Source organism: Mesoplodon mirus, assembly GCF_964341445.2.
Source record: "Mesoplodon mirus genome assembly, chromosome: 11".
NCBI classification, from domain to species: Eukaryota; Metazoa; Chordata; class Mammalia; order Artiodactyla; family Ziphiidae; genus Mesoplodon; species Mesoplodon mirus.
The window spans coordinates 37,404,663-37,432,478 of record NC_138987.1 but is presented as its reverse complement, the minus strand read 5'-3'; the positions used below and the strand labels follow the sequence as shown (position 1 = coordinate 37,432,478).

Genomic DNA, 27,816 nt, shown 5'->3' with positions numbered 1-27,816 from the left:
TCTAAAATGCCGAACCCAAAGTACATCACGGGTCTGATTTACACAGATTCACGAAATGTCTGAAGCCAGTCTCCACGCTAGACAAATGTCGATTTGCCACACCACTAGTGAAAACGGTTAGACAAGATCCAAATAAATCAATTGGTTTTAAAAAATTGAAAATATTTACCAACCTCATAAAGTGCAGCAGTGCTTAAATCCAGCAAATTGAGGCATACAAGGTAGAAATGGAAATGAAAAAAGGTCCAAAAAATGATTTCTTTTTGTCTATCTGTTTTTTTGTATTTTAAATATTCAGAAACCAGCAGAGACTCTGTCGGCCATTTTGGCTTGAACTAACTCTCACACTCACTCTCCCTCTTGCTCTCTCTCTCCCCCTCTGTCTCTAAAGGAAACAGCTTTTTGTGACCTTCAAATAGAGGCGGATCATGTGACTTTGGGTAGGTTTGTCAATCAGGAAAGGGGAGGGAACTGGGGCTGAAACTACCTTAAAGGGAAAGCGGCCCTTTTCCACTCACTTTCATTTGTGAAACGCTGTTATCTCATACTCTCCACCTACACACACTGAATGTGAAAGTGGCAACAGCATAAGGGTAACAGATGAACAAAATATAAAAACCTTTACTGGTTTATAGAAATGTGCTCAGTTGCTAACGATTCTTACAGATCCTGGAGCTTGGCTCACTTGCTACAGCTATTCTCTGGGTGTTTGGGCAAGCACAGGCTGGCAAACTACTCTTTAAAAAGGGGCTTAAACAACACCTTACCCAAACAAGAGACTTTCGTCTTTAAAGACTGAGGTGAAATATAGGCCACAACTGATCTCTAACAAGCTCCTAAAATGCACAGGAAAAGACTGAAAGGAAACATACCAAAGTATAATCTGTGAATGCCAACCCAGAGAGGTGAAGTGACTTATCCCAATCACACAGCTAGACAGCTGCAGAACAGTGACTGGTTTCCCAACTGAACTCCACATTTGTTGTTTAGGGTGTATGTATGTTTGGTACCACCTCCCCGCACCCCAAATAAAAACTATGCTACAGCACAGCAAGCTGGCAGATCTGAGTCACCTTTAATCCCCTCCCCCACCCGAGGAAGTAGCTTGGCAGCTAACCTAGAGTCAGCGCTAAATTTAAAACCTACCTGGATTCCCCTATTCCTAAGAGCCTTCTTCTGACTCAGTGCATCTTGCTTTCAACCCACCTAAGAAAACCACGCTGTGTTTGCGTCTCTAGCCCTGGGGCTAACAGGCTGTGTAACCTTAGTTAGGCAACTCCCTTTACCTTCCAGGCCCCAGTTTTCTCATTTGCGGAATGTAAGGACTGACCATCAGTAGATGGTATCTTTGATTCCTTTCAGCCCTAAAACTGTACTCGGCTTCTTTGTTTTTAGCAGTTCTGTTTCATCTTATCCTTGCCATCTCAAAAGTCATTACCCCAGGAAAGTTTTCCTTGACCCTCCCCGTCTAGACCAGGCCTTCCTGTTCAACACTCCCATAACTTCCCTTACTACTTCTTCATAGCACCCGGCATAACTGCAGTTTATTATTTGTCAAAGAACTTGCTTATAGTTGGTCATCCCCAGTATGTATAAGGACACATACCACATCTTCCTTCACTGCTGTGTGAGGCCCGACACCTACCTAGCCCCACATAGTAGGTAAATAAATGAATGAATTAATGACTTAGACCTCCATTCAGAAGTGCTCGGCTGAACAGAGGAAATGTGCTATCCAAATACAAGGAATAAAAGTCACATAGTTTCCAGAAAATCATCTCCATCTATTAGTTTTAAGGACTGCTTGAGGAAATAAAGTAACTAAAATGATAGAAAGTGGGCAAAAGTGCCCTGTGACTATCAGACTCCATCTATCTCTATGAACCAGAAAAGCTCAGATTCCACAGTGTGACTCTCCCAAATGAACTGGGCTGACCAAGCATAATCAGACATGCCAGCCAGCACAGAACTGATGGATTCTGTAAGCCCAGTGTTCCTTGAAAAGGAACCTGCGAACCCTTTCTAAATCCCACACGTTTGTCATCCTGGCTTCTGGGTCTTTGTACAGTCTCCCTCCTTCGCTTTTTCCACTGTGATAGAAGAACCAGAAAGGAGCTGTTTCGGGACAGGCAGAGGCCAATGCCTAGATGATCTGACAGCTTGAATATTTATGGCGTAAACGCTTCCACTGTCTTTGCACAGACCCGAATGGAGTAGGAGCCAGGACCTGAACTGACAATTGAGATTGTAAGCAAAAGCAGGAAACTCCTAGGATGGAAATTTTGAACATTTAGTCTATTTTTATCCTTCCAATACCTTCCAGATGAGCTACGGAAAGCTTACTTCTGTGGAGCATGCTCAACATGTTAAAATGCATGGAAATTGTGCAGCTGCCTTGTTTTAATTTGTGATGGACAGAATTTCTTTATAAGACTGAATTTTGCCAAGTCTCCACTCCTCAATGCAGAATATTATCATATAAACATGACTATGTGTTTCCTTATGTTATAGCAAGCTGCACAAAAAGTAGAGAAACAAACACGTTTTAAAGCAAAATATTAGTTCTATTTTCAAATGATATGATCAATAATTTTCTTCAACCTCCAGGAAACTTTTTCTTGGTGAGATACCTCTAAACTTAAAACAATTAGTCCAACTGTTCATCTAAAAGAAAGAAGTGTAATAAATGCATTATTTCCCCTGTATTTCCAGGCATTTTGGACTTTGTGATATAGTTATATTTATTGCACTGTTTTCATATTAACAATTAGACAGCGTTTTTAAATTATATTACAAAGTGAGGATACAAAGTAACAAAAAATGAGTTTACTTTTCAAACAAATAAACCTGAACTTATATGCTCAAATGAGTGTTATCTTTCAAAGTTGGCACCTTCGGTGACTATATAACCACTACTAAAATATTTCTATGAGGAAACATGATTGAAAAATAATGAACTGAACATATTTAACTCAAAAATCTACAAAATGAGTAATGAACTCAAAAAATAAACTAACAATGATAAAATCATAAAGAGTAGACTGAATCTTTATTGATTCAAAAAACTTTTGCTTGTTTTAAAATGAACCTATCTACAAAACAGAAACAGACTCAAAGACAGACAGAACAGACTTGTGGTTGCCAAGGGAGAGGGGTGTAGGGAAGGGATGGACTGGGAGTTCAGGTTTAGCAGATGCAAACTATTACATATAGAATGGATAAACAACAGGGAACCATATTCAATATCCGAGATAAACCATAATAGAAAATAATATTTAAAAATGTATATATATGGAGCTTCTCTGGTGGTGCAGTGGTTATGAATCTGCCTGCCAATGCAGGGGACACGGGTTCAAGCCCTGGTCCAGGAAGATCCCACATGCCGTGAAGCAACTAAGCCCGTGCACTACAACTACTGAGCCCGTGAGCCACAACTACTGAGCCCGTGTGCCACAACTACTGAAGCCCGCTCACCTAGAGCCCGTGCTCCGCAACAAGAGAAGCCACTGCAATGAGAAGCCTGTGCACTGCAATAAAGAGCAGCCCCCACTCGCCGCAGAGAAAGACCGTGTGCAGCAACAAAGACCCAATGCAGCCAAAAATAAAGAAATAAAAATAAATTTTAAAAAATTTATATATATGTATAACACTTTTCAGTACAGCAGAAATTAACGCTGTAAATCAACTATACTTAAAATTTTTTAAAAATTTTGTTTTAAAAAATAAATAACTGGGCATATACCTGGAGAAAACCATAATTTGAAAAGATACAAGCACCCCAATGTTCACTCCAGCACTATTTACAATAGCCAATCAACCTAAATGTCTATTGACAGATGGATGGATAAAGAAGATGTGGTATACATATACATATAATACTACTCAGACATAAAAAAGAGTGAAATAATGCCGTTTGCAGCAACACAGAGGGACCTAGAGATTATCATACTAAGTGAAGTAAGCCAGATAAAGACAAATATCATATGATATCGCTTATATATGGAATCTAAAAAAATGATACAAATGAGCTTATTTACAAAACAGAGACTCACAGACATAGAAAACAAACTTATAGTTACCAAAGGGTAAAGGGGGGTGGGGGGAGGGATAAATTAGGAGGTTGGGATTAACTTATATACACTATTATATATAAAATAGATAACCAACAAGGACCTACTGTATAGCACAGGGAACTATACTCAGTATTTAGTAATAACCTATAAGGGAAAAGAATCTGAAAAGGAATATATATATATATACATACACACACACACACATCTGTAACTGAATCACTGTACTGTACACCTGAAACTAACACAATACTGTAAATCAAATATACTTCAATGAAAATAATAACAATAAAAATTTTTAATTAAGTTTTAAAAATTAATAAAAAATAAATAAAGAAAAGTGGATAATCCTTTGGAAAGTCTGATCAATTAAAAATAAGAGAGGGGCTTCCCTGGTGGCGCAGTGGTTGAGAGTCTGCCTGCTGATGCAGGGGACATGGGTTCGTGCCCCGGTCTGGGAAGATCCCACATGCCGCAGAGCAGCTGGGCCCGTGAGCCATGGCCGCTGAGCCTGCGCGTCCGGAGTCTGTGCTCCGCAATGGGAGAGGCCACAGCAGTGAGAGGCCCGCGTACCACAAAAAATAAAAATAAAAAAAAAAATAAGAAAGAAGCTATAAATTAACATTAGGGCTGAGAATGGGACATTATAATCACAAATTTGGAGAGGACTTTTTTAAATTGTGAAAGAATTATACATAACTTTATGTCAATAAAACTGAAGATTAAATAAAATGGATGATAGTCAAGGAAAATAGGAACTACCAAGGTCAACTCAAGAAAAGTTATGAAAATAACAAAAACCCATTGCAGAAATGTGTTAGATAATTATTCAAAGAACTAGCCACTGAAACTACGTCAGGCACAAGTGGTTTTCTTCTATCAAACAGATAATTTCATGTTATCTCTACTGTTCCCTAACTTATGGAGACAGAAGAGAAGGCTTCCTATTTTCTTCTATGAGGCTAACATATTCCTGATACCCATCTGGACTCAGACGCGGTATGAAAAATGAAACTATAGACCAATCTTCATTTGTGAAGATGAACACAAAAATCCTAAGTAAAATATTAGCAAATAGAATTTACCAGTTTTAAGAGAATAATTCATTATGACCATGTAGGGTTTATACCAACAATTCAAGGATTGTTAAATTACAAAATCTATTAACATAACTCTTCATTTGTTCAACAAGTATGTATTAACTGCTTTCTCTGTGTCTGTGCTAGGTGCTGCGAATACAGTAGTACCAAACAGGGTAGGTTCTCGTCCACGTGGAGCCAGTATCCTCATGGGAGAAGGAAATTCACTGAGAAGGAAGTAAAGAATTGATGGGATATGGAAAAACTGAGAGAGGCTCACTTTAGATCAGGTGGTTAGGGAAGGCTTTTCTCAGGAGGGGCATTTAAGCTGAGCGGAAAAGAGATTGCTTGAGTGTTGAAAGAACAAGAGGGACGATCAGGAGGCTAGGCCAGGTGACCGGGGAGAGAGGTGGGAGATGAAGCCGAGGAGGCAGGAGGGGCTAGATCATAGTGGGTCTTGCAGGCCACAGAAAGGATGTTATTGTTAAGAACGGTGGAAAGTCACAAAAGAATTTTAAAGCAGGAGAGTGAACAGTGCCATTTTATCCATTACGCAGTCTCCACTTAATATCTCGGATCTACAAGCTTTTTAAGGGTCTAGGCAAATGTTTGGGACCTGAAAAAATATATTTACAAGTCCAAAATACAAAAAGAAAATTATAACCATAAAAATGAATAAATGCTTCAGTGTCCTTGGAATATTAACACCCAACAATTTCATTCACTAAGTTTAGCATTTATAAGGTTTCACTACATTTGAAAATAATTCTCACTTTGCAAAAAATACTAAATATGTTAATTATTAAGAAATCTTAGGTGATTACAAATTAAGTCAGTTATTCGTAGCCAAAGAATTGCAGAAGCAAAATTATTAAAATTCTTTTAACATACGATAGCAAAAATAAATAAAACCATGTATTTAATATGGGATGAGGGACTTCCCTGGTGGTCCAGTAGTTAAGAATCCGCCTTCCAATGCAGGGGACATGGGTTCGATCCCTGGTTGGGGAACTAAGATCGCGGGGCAACTAAGCCCACATGCTGCAACTAAGACCCAACACAGCCAACTAAATAAACAAATATTAAAAAAAAAAATGGGATGAGGGCACCTTTTAATATGTTTTCTATAAAGTGGGACAAAGTCTCCAAAACCTCCCAAGGTAACATTCCAAGGACCCATGGAGGTCTTACTACCACTTTAGGAGAGACAGGATCAGAGTTATGTGTTCAAAAGCTCATCCTGGCTTCTATATGGAGAATACACTACAGAGGACCAAGTGGAGAAGCAGATACAAGTTGGAAGGCAACTGTGGACTTCTAGGTGAGGGAGGATAGCCTGGATCAGATGGAGGTGGTAGAGGGGCTTCTGTCGTAAGTTAGATAACTGGCTGTTGTTAAGAGTGCAATCTGTGGGACTTCCCTGGTGGTCCAGTGGCTAAGACTCCATGTTCCCAAAGCGGGGGGCCTGGGTTCGATCCCTGCTCAGGGAACTAGATCCCACATGCTGCAACTAAAGATCCTGCATGGGGGCTTCCCTGGTGGCACAGTGGTTAAGAATCCACCTGCCAATGCAGGGGACACAGGTTCGAGCCCTGGTCTGGGAAGATCCCACATGCCGCGGGGCAACTCAAGAGCCCGCGCTCTATAGTCCGCAAGCCACAACTACTGAAGCCTGTGCTCCTAGAGCCCGTGCTCTGCAACAAGAGAAGCCACCACAATGAGAAGCCTGCGCACCACAACAAAGAGTAGACCCTGCTCACTGCAACTAGAGATTGCCCGCGCACAGCAACAAAGACCCAACGCAGCCAAAAATAAATAAAATAAATAAAATAAATAAATTTATTTTTAAAAAATATGCTGCATGCCACAACTAAAAGATCCAGTGTGCTGCAACTAAGACCCGGTACAGCCAAATAAGTAAATATTAAAAAAAAAAAAAAGGGGCCTCCCTGGTGGCGCAGTGGTTGAGAGTCCGCCTGCCGATGCAGGGGACGCGGGTTCGTGCCCCGGTCCGGGAGGATCCCACATGCCGCGGAGCGGCTGGGCCCGTGAGCCATGGCCGCTGGGCCTGCGCGTCCAGAGCCTGTGCTCCGCAACGGGAGAGGCCACAACAGTGAGAGGCCCGCGTAATGCAAAAAAAAAAAAAAAAAAAAAAAAAAAAAAAAAAAAAAAAAAGAATGCAATCTGTGACCATGAAGTACAGTAAGGCCAATCCACCCTTTCAAAAATAAGACCCCAAACTCTGAACTCACCATTCATTCAGTGAAGAATCATCTTTTAAGCATCTACTATGTATCAGATGCTGTGCTAGAACCAAGCCCAGGAGGGTACAAAGAGGATTTTAACACCTTGAAGGACAGAGACATGTAAATCTATAATTAAAATATATCATGGTAACTGCCATAATTAAAGTATAAATAGTTATGCTATAAGAATACAAAGAACTAACTGCTGAGAGTCAGAAAAGGTTTCACAGGGGAGGTAAGATTTTAAACCGAGTCTTAAAGAATCAGTAGGAGTTTGTCGTGTAGAAAACACAGGAAAGGCAAAAGCTTTTCTAAGTTTTATCAACTTCAGTACTACCAAACGACAGCGATGAAGAAGGCTGACAAGAAACAAATATAGGAACTAAGTTTTTTCAGAATTTTTATCCCCAACAAAGTCAAAAAGGTATATAGATAGAAATAGTAGTCAAAACTACAGTGGAATCTCTAACACAACTAGAATCCAAAATCTTTGGAGAAGGTTAGCATTTACACTCTTATTACACATTTATAAATTAGAATGCTAGCAGACCTTTTAAGGAACATTAAAAGAAAATTCTCAGATTCTTTAGAACCAAACCTCAAAAATCAAATTTGCGTCTGGAGGATGCCTTCCTTGACACTCCTGTTTGAGTTCAGTGTCCTCCTCTGTGCTTCCTGGCACACTGTACATGCCTCTATGGAAGCACCTTCAAACCCTATTGTTATTGTTACCCATTTACTTGGTGCTTCCCCCTCTAAACTATGAGTTTCTTAAGGGCAGGGTATATGGTTATTATTTCTATCTCTAGTACATAGGAGGAATTCAATTAATGTTTGCTGAATGAATGACCAAATGAATAAGCAAAAGAATGAAGAGATGAATACTATTAACCTGGGTATTTATAAGATGCAAAAGAAACAACACTTAACATCCTATAATTAGGAGATAAGACACTGGACAGTCAACAAGAAAGTATAAGATAAATTGTTAACTATGTGGTTCCAACCCTCAGAGAGACAGGAGTTAGAAAATTGAGACACTATAGCTCATTTGAGCTGAGTTTCAAAGGAAGGACAGAATCAGAATGGTCAAAATAGATGTTTCAGCAATGTGTGCCATCCGGTTGTTACAATGGTGGAGTTGGTAGGTGTGCCCGGGCCAAACAGTGGGGCTCCATGGCCCAAAAACAGTGCTGAATTTTTGCTGCACATGCTCAGTAATGCACAGAGTAATGCTGAACTTAAGGGCTTAGGGGTAGATTCTCTGGTCATTGAGCACATCCAGGTGAATGAAGTCCCCAGGACATGGTGCAGGACTTAACAGAGCTCATGGTCAGATCAACCCATACATGAGCTCTCCCTGCCACACTGAGATATCCTTACTGAAAAAGAACAGATTGTTCCTAAACCAGAAGAAGAGGTTGCACAGAAGAAAAAGATATTCCAGAAGAAACAAAAACTTAAGGACCAGAATAAACGCCACAAAAAAAAAATGCAAATAAAAGTAAAACAAAAAACAAAACCAAAAGAACACAAAAACCCCCAGATGCTTCAATATGAAGCTAATGAAGCTTTAGCTGCAGGACCCCTCACTTTCATGGTGCTCTCCCAAAGCCCTAGGAGGGGTCCTGAAACTATGCCCAGATGATCCTTTTTTTTTCTTTTTTTTATTGTAGTAAAATATGTAAAATTTACCATCTTAACCATTTTTAAGTGTACAGTTCAGCAGTGTTAAATATATTCACATTGTTGTGAAACAGATCTCCAGAACCTTTTCATCTTGCAAGTCTGAAATTGTATACCCATTAAACAACTCTCCTTCCCCCCCTCTCCCCAGCTCCTGGCAACCACCATTTTACTTTCTATTTACATAAATTTGACTACTTTAGATACCTCATAAAAGTAGGATCATACAGTATTTGTCTTTTTGTGATTGGCTTATTTCACTTATAATATTTTCAAGGTTCCATCCATGTTGTAGCATTTAATAGGATTTCCATCTTTTTGTGAGTGAATAATATTCCATTTCCTGTATATACCACATTTTGTTTATCCATTCATCCACCAATGGGACACTTGAGTTGATTCTACCCCTTGGCTATTATGAATAATGCTGCTATGAATATGAGTGTGCAAATATTTCTTCAAGACCTTGCTTTCAATTCTTTTGGATACATACCTAGAAAGGGGATTTCTGGATCACTTGGAAGTTCTATTTTTGATTTTTTGAGGAAACTCTACACTGTTTTCCATAGAAGTTATGCCACTTTATAATCCCACCAATAGTGCACAAAGGTTCCAATTTCTCCATATCCTTGCCAACATTTGTGATCTGGTTTTTTGGTTTTTTTTTTTTTTGATAGTAGTTATCCTGATGGGTGTGAAATGACATCTCATTGTGGTTTTGATTTGCATTTCCTTGATGATTAGTGATGCTGAGCATCTTTTCATATGTGTAAAGGCCATTTATGTTATCATCTTTGGAGAAATGTCTATTCAAGGCCTTTGGACATTTTTTAATCAGGTTATTTGATTTTTGCTGTTGTTGAGTTGCTCTTTATATATTCTGCATATTAACCTCTTATTAGATAATATGATTTGCAAATATTTCCTCACAATTGGTAGAATGCCTTTTTACTCTATGACTGTGTTCTTTGATGCATAAAAATTTTTAACTTTGGTGTAGTCCCATTTCTCTATTTTTGCTTTTATGCCTATGCTTTTGGTGTCATATCCAAAAAACCATTGTCAAGTCCAGTGTCATGAAGCTTTTCTCCTATGTTTTCTTTTAGGACTTTTATAGTTGTAGGTCTTAGGCTTAGGTCTTTGATCTATGTTGAGTTAATATTTGTATACAGTGTAAGATAAGGGTCCAACTTCATTCTTTTGCAAATGGGTATTGAAAATTCCCAGTGCCATATGTTGAAAAGACTCTCTGTTCCCCATTGAATGGTCTTAGCACCTTTGTCAAAGATAATCTGACCTTATATGAAGGTTTATTTCTGGGCTTTCTATTCTTTCCATTTGTCTGTTTGCCTGTCTTAATGCCAGTACCACACTGTTTTTGATTACTGTAGCTTTGTAATATATTTTGAAATTAGGTGTGAGTTTTCCAACTTTGCTCCAAATGACCAATTATTTTTAAAAGTGTACAAAGACAATGTATTTTCCTCACAATCTTAACACAGATTGTCAAAACCACAGCCTCTTTCCATCTCAACTTCCCCCCCACCATGATCCCCACTGTCAATAGAGTCAGAGTGGCTGTAGGCCTTTGGGGGATTCCTAAAGGGAAAGCTGTGTTGATGATATTTTATTGGTTTGGGGGTTTTTTTAAATTAATTTATTTATTTTTGGCTACATTGGGTCTTCACTGTGGTGCATGGGCTTCTCACTGCGGTGGCTTCTCTTATTGCAGAGCATAGGCTCTAGGTGCAAGGGCTTCAGTAGTTGTGGCACGTGGGCTGAGTAGTTGTGGCTTGCGGGCTCTAGAGCGCAGGCTCAGTAGTTGTGGCACACAGGCTTAGATGCTCTGCGGCATGTGGGATCTTCCCGGACCAGGGCTCGAACCCGCGTCCCCTGCATTGGCAGGTGGATTCTTAACCACTGTGCCCCCAGGGGGCTCCCTTTGGTTTTAATGGAATATATTTATGTGGTTCTCAGTCACTTCCTTGTATGGCTGAGTTACTATTAACCATCCTGTGAACAAAGATGTTGCTGGCCCAACTCATTGTGCATGCTGACAGAAATATGCAGGGCCAGATCATACCATGATATAAATGTGTCAATTCAAAGAGTATTTCAGGGTAGTCAATATATGAGAAAAAAATGAAGCCTTGCAATCTTATAGCCTATTTATAAAAGATACTTGCTAGAGATTTTCCCAAAATTGATAACAATCTTACAAATTTATATGATGTAGCCAATAACAGGTTATGAAGATGAAAGGAACTTCTCTAATTTATCAATAACAAACAACGTATTTTGGTCAACCATGCTATAGAAAACACTGAATTATCTCTATCTCTTTTTAGAAAATATCACAGAATTGTCGTAATATGAAGGGTCATTCAAAGAGTAAGCAGCCAGAAAATGCTGGGAAAAAAACTTTAGAGCAATCTGTTAGGCAAATATTAAAACAAATTAATATAAATATGTTACTTTTCTGAATTTTGTGTTTGTCAACTTTTTTTTTTTTTTTTTTTTGCATTACGCGGGCCTCTCACCGTTGTGGCCTCTCCTGCTTCGGAGCACAGGCTCTGGACGTGCAGACTCAGCGGCCATGGCTCATGGGCCCAGCCGCTCCGCGGCATGTGGGATCTTCCCCGGACCGGGGCACGAACCCGTGTCCCCTGCATCAGCAGGCGGACTCTCAACCACTGCGCCACCAGGAAAGCCCTCAACTTTTTTTAAGTTGCCGGTTTTGTGATTTCTTTCCTCATTGTAAATAAATATTCACTTTTGTACCAATTATGTATTTGAAATTTTCTTTTTTATAAATTTTATTGGAGTATAGTTGATTTACAATGTTGTGTTAGCAAAGTGATTCAGTTATATATATATGTATATTCATCCTTTTTTAGATTATTTTCTCATATAGCTTATCACAGAATATTGAGCAGAGCTCCCTGTGCTATACAGTAGGTCCTTGTTGGTTACCTGATTTTCTTTTTCCTAAAGAGCATTCCCACAAAACCTAGATTTGCTCCTGGTCAGAAAGAAGGGTCTCTTTGCCTGAACAAAGGCATGAGAGGGGGAAGGAAATGAGATACGCATGGAAGACCTTACTGAGAGACACTGGGCAGGAGCAGGAAGATCCTTCAAACAGTAGAGAAAATATGCATAAGTAGGCTAAAGGCATCTTTTTTTTTTTTTTTTTTTTTTTTGCTCTACGCGGGCCTCTCTCTGTTGTGGCCTCTCCCGTTGCGGAGCACAGGCTCTGGACGCGCAGGCTCAGCAGCCACGGGCCCAGCCGCTCCGCGGCATGTGGGATCTTCCCGGACTGGGGCACGAACCTGTGTCCCCTGCATTGGCAGGCAGACTCTCAACCACTGCGCCACCAGGGAAGCCCTAAAGGCATCTTATGGAGGCCTTGGAAGCAAAGAAAGAGTTCAGACTTTTTTGCGAAATAATAATCAACTGGCTTACAGGTAGGGACACTTAAAGAGAAGAATCTGTTAAAGCTGGATCTGTTGGAATACATTTAAGAAAGTACTGAATATAAAGTCAAATGTGACAGGTTACCCATTCACTTTTCTTCTGCTAATAATAAATAAAATATTCTGAAGTTAGGATTTTTAGTCACCCCACTTCAGATTTTCAATGTGAGCGTGCAGAACAGGGATTCTTAACAGTCTGGGGGAACTTACTGACGTCTTCATTTATTCAGTATATATTTATCGACATTTTCTGGTGCCAATGGCAGTGACCACGCTGGCAAAAGTCTCTGTTCTTGTAGAGCTGAAGACAGAGCAAAAAGCCTTAGCCTGACCTTTCACTGCCTGCCATCATGCTGTGCCTCCTCTTTACTACAATCTCCCTCCCCCTCCACCCCGTACTTCTGCCAAAACCTCAGTGCACAGACTCCCAGTGGGAAAGGAAAGGCGCAGTGCTTAGGGCAGGACTTGTGTCCATACCCTCCAGTGAACATAAAATTTGGGGGAAATAAACACTACCTTCTCCTCATGACACCACTGGAAATTCTTGCAACTGAACATGCATTTCATTATCTATATTTATGTAATGCTATGTATTTCAAAACATTTTACAACTATACGATAACAGTAATGTCTCCAAAAAAGCAGCCTTAAAACAATAATTTCAAGGAACTGGGTAAATACATTTTACTACATTTTGCCTTTCAAGTAGTATTTTTCCATGAAAGCATATTATTTGTTCATAAGTAAAATATAAGCTAAATAAATAAGACTTTTATTAAATTAACTGCAGTTTTCTGAGAGCCACATGAGCTACCCTATTCATTGTTGTTTAAAGTCACCACTTTAACCTGTAAGTGTAGCAGGAATCCACAGTCTGTAGTCATTTTCAATTACAAAACACAGGAAAAACCTCATAAAATAGAGTTTAGAACTTAAAGACATTTTCAAATAATTATTTTTTAAGTGACTTCAATGTATATTAGAAAATTTATTAGCAACTGAAAGTTTCCCAAAGACCTAGTATAAAATGTTTATGGTTATACTAAAATTCCCAGCAGCAAAAATTCCATGAGCATAACTATCTACTGAACCCCTTTGTGGCATTTTCAAAATACTAATAAACTTGAAAATAACTCACTTCCTTTCTCCCAAAAACAATCTGAAAAGATTATATAGAAATCCAGGGACTTCCCTGGTGGTCCAGTGGTTAAGACTCGCACTCCCAATACAGGGGGCCCGGGTTCCATCCCTGGTCAGGGAACTAGATCCCACATGTCGCAACTAAAGATCCCACACGTAGCAACTAAAAAAGATCCTGCATGCCACAACGAAGATCCCATGTGTTACGACTAAGACCTGGCGCAGCCAAATAAATAAATATTAAAAAAAGAAATCCAACTATTTTCCTGATGTCCAGCTTACTGCTGTGTAGTAATGACTGAGTTTATAAAGCATTCAATTTGGTACTTCTTAATAAGTTTATTTCAACATGTACATATTTTAATGGTCCAAAGGGAAAAAAAAGTTGGTGAAAAACTGATGGTAGAAAACAGAAAATGAAATGTTAAAAACAAACAAACCGAAAAACCCTTTCCTATGGCCAAATACCAAGGTTTGTGTTTTGAAGATAATTATCTATAAAATGAGTGATTTGGAAATACTTTCATTTTCTCTGTATCTAGGAAATGCTACAGAGCTTCCCAAAGCCTTTAAATAAGCACCAAAAGAATGGTTCCCAAAGACTTTAGTGTTAAATTCGGTAATCAAATATAAAACAAGGGCTATCAACTGTAGAGATTTAGAAAGAATAAACTTTTAAAAGTTGTACCACAGTATAAGATGAATGTGAGGAAGAGAGAACTGTAGGTTAAGGAGTTAGAGCAGGAACAGAAATAAAGGTAAGGACTAACTATCAGAACTTACAAAAGGTCTGTATAATTAATAATACAGAAAAATTAAAAGGGCATTTTATAACTAGACATTTAAGTTGGGAAGAATGTAATTAGTAAGAAGAGAATTTAGTCAAGACATTGGGGTTAAGACATTTAAAAAACAGCACCTCAAGCACAAAACCATATTACACCACACTGGGGTATAAAGGGTGGTGATGACTCCCTAAATTACATTCTTCTCTCTGAATCAATATAAAACTGTCTTCAACACTTCGATTTCCTTACAGGTCTCCGATGCAAGGATAGACTCTCCCTTAGAAAGGGAAGTTAAAAAAGCACCCCAAGAGAGTAGAAATATAGAAAATGATACAATTAATTATATCAACAATCCCTAAAAAGGGGATACTGTCTATAAAATACATTATTAAATGAGATTTTTTTGGTTTTTAAAATTTTAATATGCTTTATTTAACACAACATATATAACAGATTATCATTTCAACATAAAACAATATAGAGAGAGCATCTGAGCCGCCACCATGGTGTGGAAGCTTAAATTCCGTGAGCAGAAGCTGCTGAAGCAGATGGTCTTCCTGAACTGGGAGGTCACCGATCTCAACCTGCAGGAGCTGCGCGTGTCGCGGCGTCATCGTTTGCAGCGGTAGGAGGACGACACGCTACAACCAGCTGAGCCTTGCTGGGCGCGCGAGCTGCGCCTGCGCGACCTGCCGAAGCGCTGCTGGACAAGTATGCTCTGGGCCTAGTGCCCACATGTGGATCACTGGAGCTCTGCGATTTCCTCAAGGCCTCGTCCTTCTGCCGCCGCAGCCTGACCACTGTACTGCTTGAGCTGCGCCTGGTGCAGCACCTCCAGGCCGCCGTGGCATTCATGGAGCAGGGCCACGTGCACAAGGGCCCCGACGTGGTCACCGACCCCACCTTCCTTGTCATGTGCAGCATGTAGGACTTCGTCATCTGGGCTGACTGGTCCAAGATCAAGTGGCACGTGCTGGAGTACAATGAGGTGCGTGAAGGCTTCGATCTGGAAGCCTATCAGGTCTTGCCTCGCCAGGGCCGCATTTTATAGATGGGGAAGCTGAGAACGGATGCCTGAGATTCTATGACGGCATTCTCCCCAAGAGTATGGCAGTCAATCCTCGGTTCTTAAGAACTTGGCTCCTCAGCTACAGGCCACGCACAGAGCCAGAGGGTATGCTCCTTTTCCACGAAATTTTCTTAGCTTTTGGACAGCTGATAATGAAATGACTGCCTTACGGGAAGCAGTTTTGTGCTGCACTGGGGAATTGTTAGATTTTTTTTTTTTTTTTTTGATGTGGACCATTTTTAGTCTTTATTGAATTTGTTACAATATTGCTTCTGTTTTATGTTTTGGTTTTTTGGCCAGAAGGCATGTGGAATCTTAGCTCGGCGACCAGGGATGGAACCCTCACTCCCTGCACTGGAAGGGGGAGTCTTACCACTGGACCCCCAGGGAAGTCCCAACTGTCGGATTCTTATACCTGAAACATTGTAGTGTGAAAGCAAGGACTTTGGGGGGGGCTCCCCCGCCTTCAGCTTTCCTTTCATTTTCTTCCCCCGACCCCAGCTTTCCTTTCATTTTCTTGTAGCCGGACAGTTTGGTTTAATCTATTTAACTCAAATTCTTGCCCCTGTTCGTGATTAAGCAGTTTACAGATGATGAAGAGTTTGGTCTCAAGTTTTCATAAAATGGATGAGATTTTAGTGTTCAGAGTCCTTTCTCTTATTTAAAGGAATGCTCTCCTAATGCCAACAAATGGCCTAACTGCTTTTTAAGTGCAATAAATAAATAAACAAACAATATAAAAGTTATTAATTTTACGTTCTTTTTTTGTACTAAGTCTTTGAAATCCAGGCTATATTTTACATTTAAGGTACATCTTAATTTGGTTGCTATTTTTTTTATTATGGTAAAAAACATTAAATTTTATATCTTAACGATTTTTAAGTGTACAGTTCAGTGGTATTAAGTATAGTCACTTTGTTTTGAAACAGATCACTAGAATTTTCTCATCTTGAACTCTATATCTATTAAATACTAATTCTCTCTCCTCTCTCCCCCTAGCCCTTGGCAACCACCTTTCTACTTTGTATTTCTATGATTTTGACTATATTAGATACCTTATATGGGTGGAATCATACAGTATTTGTCCTTTGTGACTGGCTTATTTTGCTTAGCATAATGCCCTTGAAGATCATGCATGTTGTAGCATGTGACAAGACTTCCTTCTTTTTTAAGGCTTCATAATATTCCACTGTATGTATATACCACATTTTCTTTATCTGTTCACCTGTTAATGGACATTTGGGTTACTTACACCTCTTGGCTATTATGAATAATGTTGCAATAAATATGTGTGTGCAAATATCTCTTTGAGATCCTGCTTTGGGAGAGTTATTTTTAATGATGACTTTTCATAAAATGAACCAAAAGAATTAAGAAAATTCAATCGATAAAAATTTACTAGAAAAATTGAATTATTTTAGCAGGTTAAAGACAAATATCTTTTGAGAATATAAGTGAATTTCAGCATGGAGATTTAAAGCTTAGATTTGTTTATAAGCTATATTAAATTTTTTTTTAAAGGAGGAAATGAAAAAGAGGCCAAACTCATCTTGTTAATATACCAAAACTGATATCTAACTTCAAAATAATTTACAAGATAGGTGACCATATGTGCATGGGTTTATCTCAAAAAAAAATTTACAAGAAATGATAAGCCCACAAATAACTAGACCACCACCTGTATCATAAATAAAACCAAATCAAAATCCTGCCTGGGTAGAAACATTTTATCTGGAATGAGCTTTCAATAAGCATGATCAAACACAATCTATGAGCAAGTATCTGCTCATGTTGTGTTTTAAAAAGCTGTAATAGTTTTATATCTACCCCTGTGTCAAACACATCATGTGATTAATACTGTGTGAGTTTAGTATAGTAATTAATTATATGGCAATAACCTTGGTTTGTCTGATTTGCTTCAATAGCTCATAAAGTGAATATCCTCAGAAAAATGATTATATTAGATACACTAATAGTAAATAAACCTCATTAAAAAGCAATAATATTGAGACAATATATATAGACAAATGTTTAAAGCTATACATTCTACTAAATCTTATTCACACGTACACCAGAAATCAGCACAACTGATCTAAATATTAATAATTTAGCACAAATATTTTTCAATATCAAAAGGCAATTATTTTTTTCAATAAGCTTTCTACATGCATAGCTACCTTAATCTACCTATTAGTAGAACTTATTCCATTGAAATAAACATCACAGAAAATAATTTTTTCAAAACTTCCAGAACCTATGGTAAAAATGTTAAATGAAGAAACAAGAAAAGTGGCACAGATCAGCTAACAAATAATTTTAGACCTAATCCTTACTAGAATTTGCTCTGTGACCTTGAGTGAGTTATATAATCCCTGTGCTCCACCTGCCTCCGTAAGTGAAAAAGGCTCTCCGTATAAGCTAATACCAATGAATGAGAGCCGTTTTGGAAACCAATTCAGAAGAAAATTAAGTTAGATCTCTGCCTCATACCATACATAAAAATGAGTACCAGTTCAATTAAAGGTATAAAAGTGAAAAATACAGCAGAAAAACTCAGGACATTTCATCATGTTAGGGTAGGAAAGACTTCTTTAGGAAAGCACAAAACACAGAAGCCATAAAGGCTGATTTTACTACATAAAAATGTAAATGGTTTATTAGTATGACAGATACCCCAATGTTAAAAGATAAGGCTGGGAGAAAATATACAGAACATCTCAAATGACAAAGGTTAATATCTACACTTTGTAAAGGGCTCCTACAAAACTATCAAAACAAACAATCCAAAAGAAAAATGGGAATCCTAGGTAAATAGGGTGGTACACGAAATAAAAATCAATGGCCAATAAATGAACAAAAGACATTCCATCTTAGTAGTAAGCATAAAAGTGCATATTAAAACAATAAAATATTAGAGGGGCAAAAATTCAAAGATAAATAATTTTATTGTCATCAAAGGTGTGGAGGAATGGGCACTCTCCTTCACTGTTGATGGAAATGAACATTGGTATAGCTCTTTTGAAAGGTAATTTGATAGCAGCTATCTCCTTGTAAAAAAATAAACATGCCCATGAGCCAAACAGCTCCATGTCTAGACATCTATTCTACAGAAATACACCTGTGTATAAAGATATAAGAATAAAGTATTATTTGTAATAATCAAAGAAGCAAAGGCCACCAAAATATTTATTAGAGAAGAATGACTATCGTACATCAGTTCAACAGAATGTTTTGCAGATGTTTAAAAGAATGAAATAGACTGCACAAGATGTCAGATGAAACAAGCAAGTCTCAGAAGAATTATATTAGGAAAAAAATCTATTTAGTTGTTTTTCTAAATATACAGAAAATGTTTAAGAAGATGAGGAAGGGAAGGAAGGTAAAAGAAGAGTCTCATTTTTATTTCTAAATCCACCCTTACTGTTTGAATGTTTTATGACAACCATGTATTACTTTTATAATTAAAAAAAAAAGAATGCATGGGAATTTCGTAAGTTATTCAGCAATGTGTCTCTCACAGGATCTAGAGTGTAGTATTCAGTTCCTAGATCCTACTATCCAGGATTCAATCATCCTTTGCTAACTGCAGTTCTGAGATACAAAAAATAAAAAATAAAAAAGTTTTTCACTCTTTTTATTTCTGTTGCCTCAAACAAAAGAACACAGCACCTTTGCTCCCCCCACTCCCACAGAAGAGGTGGGCAGGTCTATCGGAGGAAGCCCCAGAGAGAAGATTCATTTCTGCTTTATCATTTTAGTATATGATAGCAGACCAAGCCCAGAAAAAAACAAACAACACCTCCCCACAAAAAAACAAAACAAAATAAAACAAGGTTCATCTGTGAAAAGTCAGAGATTTGTGAAAACAAAACAATCAAGGGGAACGGTAAGGATACAACCCATGACGTTTCAAGTCTGCTGGGGCTGTTTCAAGTTCTCTAAAAGAAGTACAGTTTGTATAATATAAAACTTGTGGGAGAATCTATCCCAGCAATGTTTCCTGAATACCTAAAGAAGCTGATTCAGGATAGGGGTTACTGGAGCAGGTTTTTAAAGATAAAGACTGGTTTGTTTGGGAAATGGATACCCTTCAGAGAATAGAACCTTCATCTGTGTTTTAAAAATAGGCTTTATGCCATTTTCACTGTTTCCCCCAACTCACTCTTATCCATGAGACTTTGATCTTGACAGCTGCAATTTTGCTAGCCACAATACTTTTCAGGAACATAGATCCCAAGGTTGGCAAAGAATTTGTATTCAAGAGATATTATAAGACACTTTAAAGTCAGAAAGATCCAGTTCAAACCCTAACTTCCGTTTCAAGCTGCATTACCATAGGCAAGTTACCGACCCCAATATATGAAGTGGAGACACTGTAAGGGTTGGAAATAACATACACAGCACCTTAAGCAAAGTTCTCAGTGCACAGAAAACCCTTGTCAAATGGAAGCTATGATTTTTATATTATAATACCTTTGACCTGAGTATGGGAGGGGGGAGTGGATAAGGGGGCAGGGCAACTGAAGTGTTCCTAGTTCCCTCTACTGGGACTAGTTGTTTGGCTTTCTATCTTGCTAAAGATGAATTGATTCCATCCGCCCATGCAGAATATAAGTGCATTTGACAGAATACAGCAAAGTTAGGATTTATATTGTAAGCTATTTTTAAAACTGCCTGGTTAGCAAATTAAACCAGCTGTGAAAATATCCTGGTTTCCATTCACAACAAATACAAGACAAACATTCTCCTTTAATGAACCTGGCCTCAGGGCAGCATAGCATATTCTGCATAAGTCATTCCTAAGGGTTTCAGAGACACAATTTTCACAAGATAGACCAAAACTAAATTATTTTCTAGGAAAAAAAAAAAGATGAGAGAAAAGAGTTTCTCTCTACAGATTTTCGGTAAATTCCATGAATCACTGTCCCATTCAACTTAGAAGACTACTGTCTGAATAAAAAATAGCAGTTATGTCAGTACTTTAAGCCAGTTTTAACTGTTTTTCCTTTAAAAGGGCATATGAAACACCACTCTGCTCTGCAACATAATTTTTCAAGTTCTGTGACAGAGGGCGGAAAAAATCTACTCACTGCCACACAAAAGCTACCTAGAGGACTCTCAATTTCAGATTTAAAACTTATCACTCCTTAAGAAATTAGAGGAGGGGCTTCCCTGGTGGTGCAGTGGTTAAGAATCCGCTTGCCAATGCAGGGGACACAGGTTCTATCCCTGGCCTGGGAAGATCCCACATGCCGCGGAGCAACTAAGCCCGTGCGCCACAACTACTGAGCCTGCACTCTAGAGTTCGTGAGACTGAAGCCCGCGCACCTAGAGCCTGTGCTCCACAACGAGAGAAGCCCACGCACCGCAACGAAGAGTAGCCCCCGGGCTTCCCTGATGGCGCAGTGGTTAAAAATCCACCTGCCAACGCAGGGGACACGGGTTCAAGCCCTGGTCTGGGAAGATCCCACATGCTGCGGAGCAACTAAGCCTGTGCCCCACAACTACTAAGCCTGTGCTCTAGAGCCCGGGAGCCACAACTACTAAGCCCACGTGCCACAACCACTGAAGCCTGCGTGCCTAGAGCCCGTGCTCCACAACACGAGAAGCCACGACAATGAGAAGCCTGCACGCTGCAATGAAGAGTAGCCCCCGCGAGCCACAACTAGAAAAAGCCCGTGCACAGCAGCGAAGATGCAACACAGCCATAAATAAGTAAATTTTTAAAAAAAGAAAGAAAGTGTAGCCCCTGCTCACTGCAACCAGAGAAAAGCCCACGCAGCAACGAAGACCCAACGCAGCCAAAAATAAAATAAATAAAATAAAAATAAATAAATCTATTAAAAAAAATGAAGTTAGAGGAGACATCCTGAATTATTTAGAATGTTGACTACGTTATATTATTCATAATTCCTGTTCCTTTAGGGAAACAACTTGTTATTTAAACAAAGATCAGAAGTATAAGTAACTAATGGAACAGAATTTCAGGAAGTATTATTCAAATAAATTCACACTTGGAATGCAGGGAAACAGTCTATTAATTAAGTTCACTTCATAAAGTTCACTTCTTATCCTAAGAAAAGGATATACCATTTTACGCTGTCTTAGGAAATCAACCAGACTGAGTTAGTTCAGTTTGGAACATCCTAAGCCTTAAAGCCTTTGCTAAAGCGTGACATAAATTTTGATTAGTCAAGTGTGAAAAACTACAAAGCCAACTTTCTTGTCCCTCCAGTTAGTCTGTCTATAAATAGAAGCAATACATTAACAGCCACCAAAGCAATTCGTGAGTTCCACAATGTGCCCAACATATACATCCCTTGCAAACATGCTCTCAGCATGTTTAACCAAAGTGTTTCTGAAGATCTGTAATAAGACCCTTTTAAAATAAACTGTAACTCACTGTTTGCTTTCTTCACCAGGAGGTGGAGTCTTGCCATGCCCTTCCATTACAAAATCCTCCTGTTCCACCTGCAAAGGCAAGTACCACAAGTCAGCAGTAGTCAGTAACTAAGATGCAATCACTCCAAAGTGCCAGGGCCTGTGCTTACAGAACCGCATGGCATTTCACCATACTGCCTAGGACAGAAGCCTCAGCCAGTGGTTTTCACTCTCCAGGTTTGCTTACGGAACCTCTGCTTGGGTGACCAGATTTGCAGAATAAAAAAGGAAGCATGCTGATTTGCAATTCATAATTGTGACAAAAGATTAGCGTCCAGAATATAATAAAGAATTGCTATGAATCAGTAAGAAAAAGACAACCTACCAGAAAAATTTACAAAATTATTGAGTAGGAATTTCACTGAAGGGGACGCATAAATGGCCCTAAGCTTATGAAAAGATGTTCAATCTCCTGTCAATCAGTAAAATGCAAATTAAAAACACAAAGAGATACCATTTCACAACCACCAGGCTGGCTAAAATTAAAAAGTTGGGCAATACCAAGTGTTGACAAGGGTGCAGAGCAACAGCAACTCTCATCCATTCCCAGTGGGAGGGAAAACTGGTACTACTTTTAAAAAGTTTGCCCTTATCTAGTACACTTGACTATGTACTTACTGTATAAACCAGTGGTTGCACTTCTAGGTACATACCCTAGAGAAACTTCTGCACATATACAAAAATATTTTTTGGAGCATTATTTTTAACAGGAAAAAAAATAAACATTCATCAACAATAAAGTAGATAAATAGGCTACGGTGTTTTAAGACAACAGAATATTATACTGCATGAAAATGAATGAACTACAGAAACACACCTCAACCTGGAGGAGTTACAAAAACACAATACTAGGTGAAAGAAGCAAGTCACAAAAGAATACATACACAGTTTAAATCCATTAATATAAAATTCCAATATATACATTTTAAAGCCATATATGTGTATATATAGACATATGTATATTTATGGTTTATAAAACTATAAAGGGAATAACTATTACAAAATTTAAGCTAATTAGTATCTTAGGGAGTCGGGCAAGAGGGATTTGATTAGGAAGGGACACATGGTGGTTTCTGGGGTATGGTTAAATTCTATTTCTTGGCCTATGTAGTAGGTACATGGGCATTTATTTTATAATTATTCTTTTAACTGTATGTATTTCTTTTCTCTTTTATATGTATGGTTTATTTCTCAATACAAATTTTCAAAGGAAAAAGAAAGCATTTCACTATTCCAGATGGTTTACTGATCATTAAAGGAAGATAAGTACAGAGATAGAGCTACCTCCACAAACTGGGACTATCAGTCCTATGAAAACTTCCCCAAAAGGCATAATTTTAAAATATCAAACAGAAGTATTCAAGGAGACAGATATCAACAGATGTATTCAAGGATTATTCCCTACTTAGAAAAATACCGTCCATTTCTTATAGAACCTAGTAATCTGGAAGACAGACAACAGTAACACAGATACACACCATAATGAAACCCAAATAAAACAAAAGGCTTTCCAGCTCTGCAACCCTCTGCAGTCTTCATTTCTCAGAAATACTGGAGAAGATGGAATAGTATTAAGAGGCTACGTTTCAAAAAGAACAGAAAAATCAAGAGGTTTACTTTATTTCCATTAAAAGGAGAAACTGGAGGAAGTGTAAGCAAGAATAATAAAAGACACATACTGCATACTGTGAAATTCAAACCAGGTTTCGACTTTTATTCTTCTCTACAGACTTCCTGATTCTGCAACCTACCAGATTTTGCCAAGGAGAGGGAGGATTCTTCCATCCTAAATTTATACAGTGATCTAAACCTCTAGAAGAAAAAACATGGTTATAATGTTGCAAGGGGAACTTTATGAGGAGCTGGAGATGATCTTGAACTGGATTGTGGTTACAAGAAAGTACACATAGGCAGAAAAAAAATCACTGAAATGTACATTTTATGCACTTAACTCTACAAATAAATGTTATGCCTTAATTAGAAAAAAAAGATGACACATTGTTTAAATTTATTAAAGTTCCTTGGAATAATTTTCTCAAAGACAAGAATGACTATTCTCCCACTTATATATATTACGAAAATTTCTTGATTTTTGACCTTTAAAAATCCTCCCCAGTTAAAGAGCTCTACATTATGGACTTAGCCTCTGCTTACTAGTTTTTTTTTTTTTAAAGGCTTATCTAGGGACTTCCCTGGTGGTGCAGTGGTTAAGAATCCACCTGCCAATGCAGGGGACATGGGTCCGATCCCTGGCCGGGGAAGATCCCACATGCCACAGAGCAACTAAGCCCGTGCGCCACAACTACTGAGCCTGAGCTCTAGAGCCCATGAGCCACAGCTACTGAGTCCGCGTGCCACAACTACTGAAGCCCACGCGCCTAGAGCCTGTGCTCCACAACAAGAGAAGCCACCGCAATGAGAAGCCTGTGTACCGCAACAAAGAGTAGCCCCCGCTTGCCGCAACTAGAGAAAGCTCGCGCGCAGCAACGAAGACCCACTGCAGCCGAAAATAAATAAATAAATAAATTTATTTTTTAAAAGTCTTATCTATAACCATTTCTAATTAGCACAATAATGAAGAGAAATAATAATCAAAAAGCCCACAGCCTGGGACTTCCCTGGTGGCTCAGTGGTTAAGAATACGCCTGCCAATGCAGGGGACATGGGTTTGAGCCCTGGTCCGGGAAGATCCCACATGCCGTGGAGCAACTAAGCCCGTGCACCACAACTACCAAGCCCATGCGCCATAACTACTGAAGCCCGTGTGCCTAGAGCCCATGTTCCGCAACAAGAGAAGCCAGCTCAATGAGAAGCCTGTGCACCGCAACGAAGAGTAGCCCCCGCTCGCCACAACTAGAGAAAGCCCGTGTGCAGCAACGCAGACCCAATGCAGCCAAAAATTAAAAACAAACAAACAAACAAAAAAACCCACAGCTTCAACAACCTCCCCTATACTGGCTTTTGAATCTTTAACTGCAGCCCTCATATTTTGCATATTTGGGTCTCCACTCACCTTTCTCCCATTACCATTCATTTGTTCAATGAATTATTTATTGGGTACATATTACATGCTAGGTGCTGTGCTGAGGTAATGGGGAAGAAGACAGTCTTTGCCCCCCAAAAAACTTACGGATTGGTGGGAAAGACAAACAAAAACTAGTCAATTACAATACAGTGTGAGAATGCAATGAATCAAGGAAGGAAGGGCACTTAACTCAGTTTAAAGGCATCAGATACTCTAGACCCATCCTAGACAGAAGATCCATCTCCTTCCTGCTTCAGGGAGGAGGTGGGCAGGACCTGATGCTGGGCCTCGCCATCCATCTGACCGCTCCACACCAAGGTCCATGAATTCTGAAATCCGCTTCCGACCATAAATGCCTCTTCCACTCCCTCCCTCCATTTGAATCTGTAAGGAGTCCTCATTGTCAGGTCTAGTTCTGTGGTTCTTCTCTTTCCTCAGAGTCCATTCAGAGGCTCACCCGCAGGCATTTCAGTGACTTTCCTCCATAATGTCCTAGATTTGCTCACCACCAACTTGTCCTTAGGACATTCCTGTCTTGCCAAACGCTTCTCTTTTTCTCTTCAGCTCCTGGAGTGCAGAGCTGGAGAAAGTTACAAAACTGGTTCCTTTACAAATTATACCAGTTAACTTCCACTCAGTGCTGACATTCAGCACCTCTGCCTGGAAGGCCCATCTTCATCCTGTCTTTCTGGTGAACTTCCATTTCACCTTCAAAGACTGGTTGAAAGTTACTTTTTTTTTTTTTTTTTTTTTTCTGCGGTTCGTGGGCCTCTCACTGTTGTGGCCTCTCCCGTTGCGGAGCACAGGCTCCGGACGCGCAGGCTCAGCAGCCGTGGCTCACGGGCCCAGCCACTCCGCGGCATGTGGGATCTTCCCGGACCGGGGCACGAACCCGCGTCCCCTGCATCGGCAGGCGGACTCTCAACCACTGCGCCACCAGGGAAGCCCCGAAAGTTACTTTTTTTTTTTTTTTCGGTACGCGGGCCTCTCACTGTTGTGGCCTCTCCCGTTGCGGAGCACAGGCTCCGGACGCGCAGGCTCAGCGGCCATGGCTCACGGGCCCAGCCGCTCCGCGGCATATGGGATCCTCCCAGACCGGGGCACGAACCCGTATCCCCTGCATCGGCAGGCGGACTCTCAACCACTGCGCCACCAGGGAGGCCCGAAAGTTACTTTTTTAGGAAGCATTTTCTGATATCTCCTGGCACTTCTTTCTCCTCCCTTCCAGGTGCTCCTTCCCAGTAGCTCTGTAAGGCTTAGCCAGCAGCTGTGATCCTTTGTTCACCTGCTTCCCCCCACCCCGCCAAACACAGCCTCTAACACAACCCTTCTGGTCGGTTGTTCATTCTTTCAACACAACTGCCAAATGCCTTCTAGGTGCTAAGAACTGGGCTGAATGACTGACCTACTACACCACACTCCTCACTCATTTATCCTGTACCTTTTCTATCTCCTCAAAGACTCTAAACCCATCCACTAAGCATCCTCCCTAAGTCTTTCCTTTCTGAAGATGACAATGCTATCCCACACAAAGTCCCAAGAGCCCCTCGTTTTTTTCTCTCATGACTGTATCACAAACCTCTGTGTCACTGCCCATTTGCCCCCCACCGACTGCTTTGCAAGGCTAACCTCACCACTTATTTCCAAACTCATGACCTATACCACACTGCCTTCTCTGGGATCTCACTATCTAAGAAACCCTTCTCTCTCCCTTTCCAGTAAATTCAACTCCTCAAGCTACAAATATTTTATAATCTCTTCCATTCTGAAAAATTATTTTTGGCTTTGTGATCCTCTCCGACTATCCTCCTGTTTTTTCCCTTCCCTTTACTATCCAAATTCTTTAAAGACTAAACTCCACCCCTATTACTTCCGTGTTCTCATCACTGAGCACGCTCTTCTGCTGCTCCCCCCACCGACACATATGTACCTCCCTTCTCCCAATATATCCCAATATCCTCCCAATATAAATCACAATGTTTGTTCAAATCAATATTCAGTGCCAGCAGCGCTAGACTCAGTAAAACAACATATACAGCTGGATCATATGGAATAGTTAATTTCCTTTCTTGTACAATTTTTTCTTTTCCCTGGAACTAACAATTACTACTTCCTCTTATACTTTCTTTCAAGTTTTTTGGCTTGGTATTTATTATGTATTTTTCACTAATTCGCCCTCAAACCCTCCAACAGAGCTGTGAGTCTCCTCTTAAATAAGTGCAAACGCTTCAGGTAATCTACCAATTTCACGCCAGTCTTGGAGACATTGCTCATGGGTTTTCTCCTGTTCCGGCTGCGATTGTTTGCTCTCTAGACTATTAAATAGCTGACACTCTGCCAGGGGTGACTCTTACCCTTCATCTCTGGGATTCCTTGCTCTCTCCCCTTCACTGCAGCATCTGTTTCCTTTTTCTCCCTCTTTTATGGTTTATTCCTGATTTAGGTGGAACACAGACTTCAATGATTTCCTAATAAAAGGTATACAGGAAGTGAATTTTTTGAGATCGTGAATGACTGAAAGTCCTTATTTTATCTATATATTTAACATATAGAAGATTTTTACCCACATACATAATCAAATATAGAATTTTAAGTTAGTAAATGTTTTTCCCTCCAAAAATTTGAAGGCCATGCTCCATTGTCTTCTAGCACCCAGAGTTGCTAGATAGAAATTCGATAGTATTATAAATCCTAATGTTTTGGATATGACCTGTTTCTTCTCTGGAAACTTTTAGGAGCCTTTCCTTTTCCTCAGGTTTCTAAAAATGCAAACCACTAAGTATGGTCCTTCTTTCATTT

At 39.5% G+C, this 27,816-nt stretch overlaps 1 protein-coding gene and 1 pseudogene across 5 annotated transcripts in view; one reads left to right on the top strand and one right to left on the bottom strand.

Annotated features, from left to right (window-relative positions):
* TNRC6B (trinucleotide repeat containing adaptor 6B) overlaps positions 1-27,816 on the bottom strand; it is a 257,905-nt gene that overhangs the window by 139,980 nt on the left and 90,109 nt on the right. For 3 of the 4 annotated variants that reach the window (XM_082636370.1, XM_082636372.1, XM_082636373.1), the window contains exon 4: positions 21,955-22,022. In XM_082636370.1, the coding sequence (XP_082492496.1) occupies positions 21,955-22,022 (68 nt within the window). Of the gene's footprint in view, positions 1-173; positions 517-21,954; positions 22,023-27,816 lie in introns of those variants that run through there. The other variant, XM_082636371.1, reaches the window with a different exon arrangement.
* LOC309812086 (U3 small nucleolar ribonucleoprotein IMP3-like) lies at positions 14,986-16,275 on the top strand (annotated as a pseudogene). The gene has a single exon. The product of its transcript is annotated as a U3 small nucleolar ribonucleoprotein IMP3-like (transcript).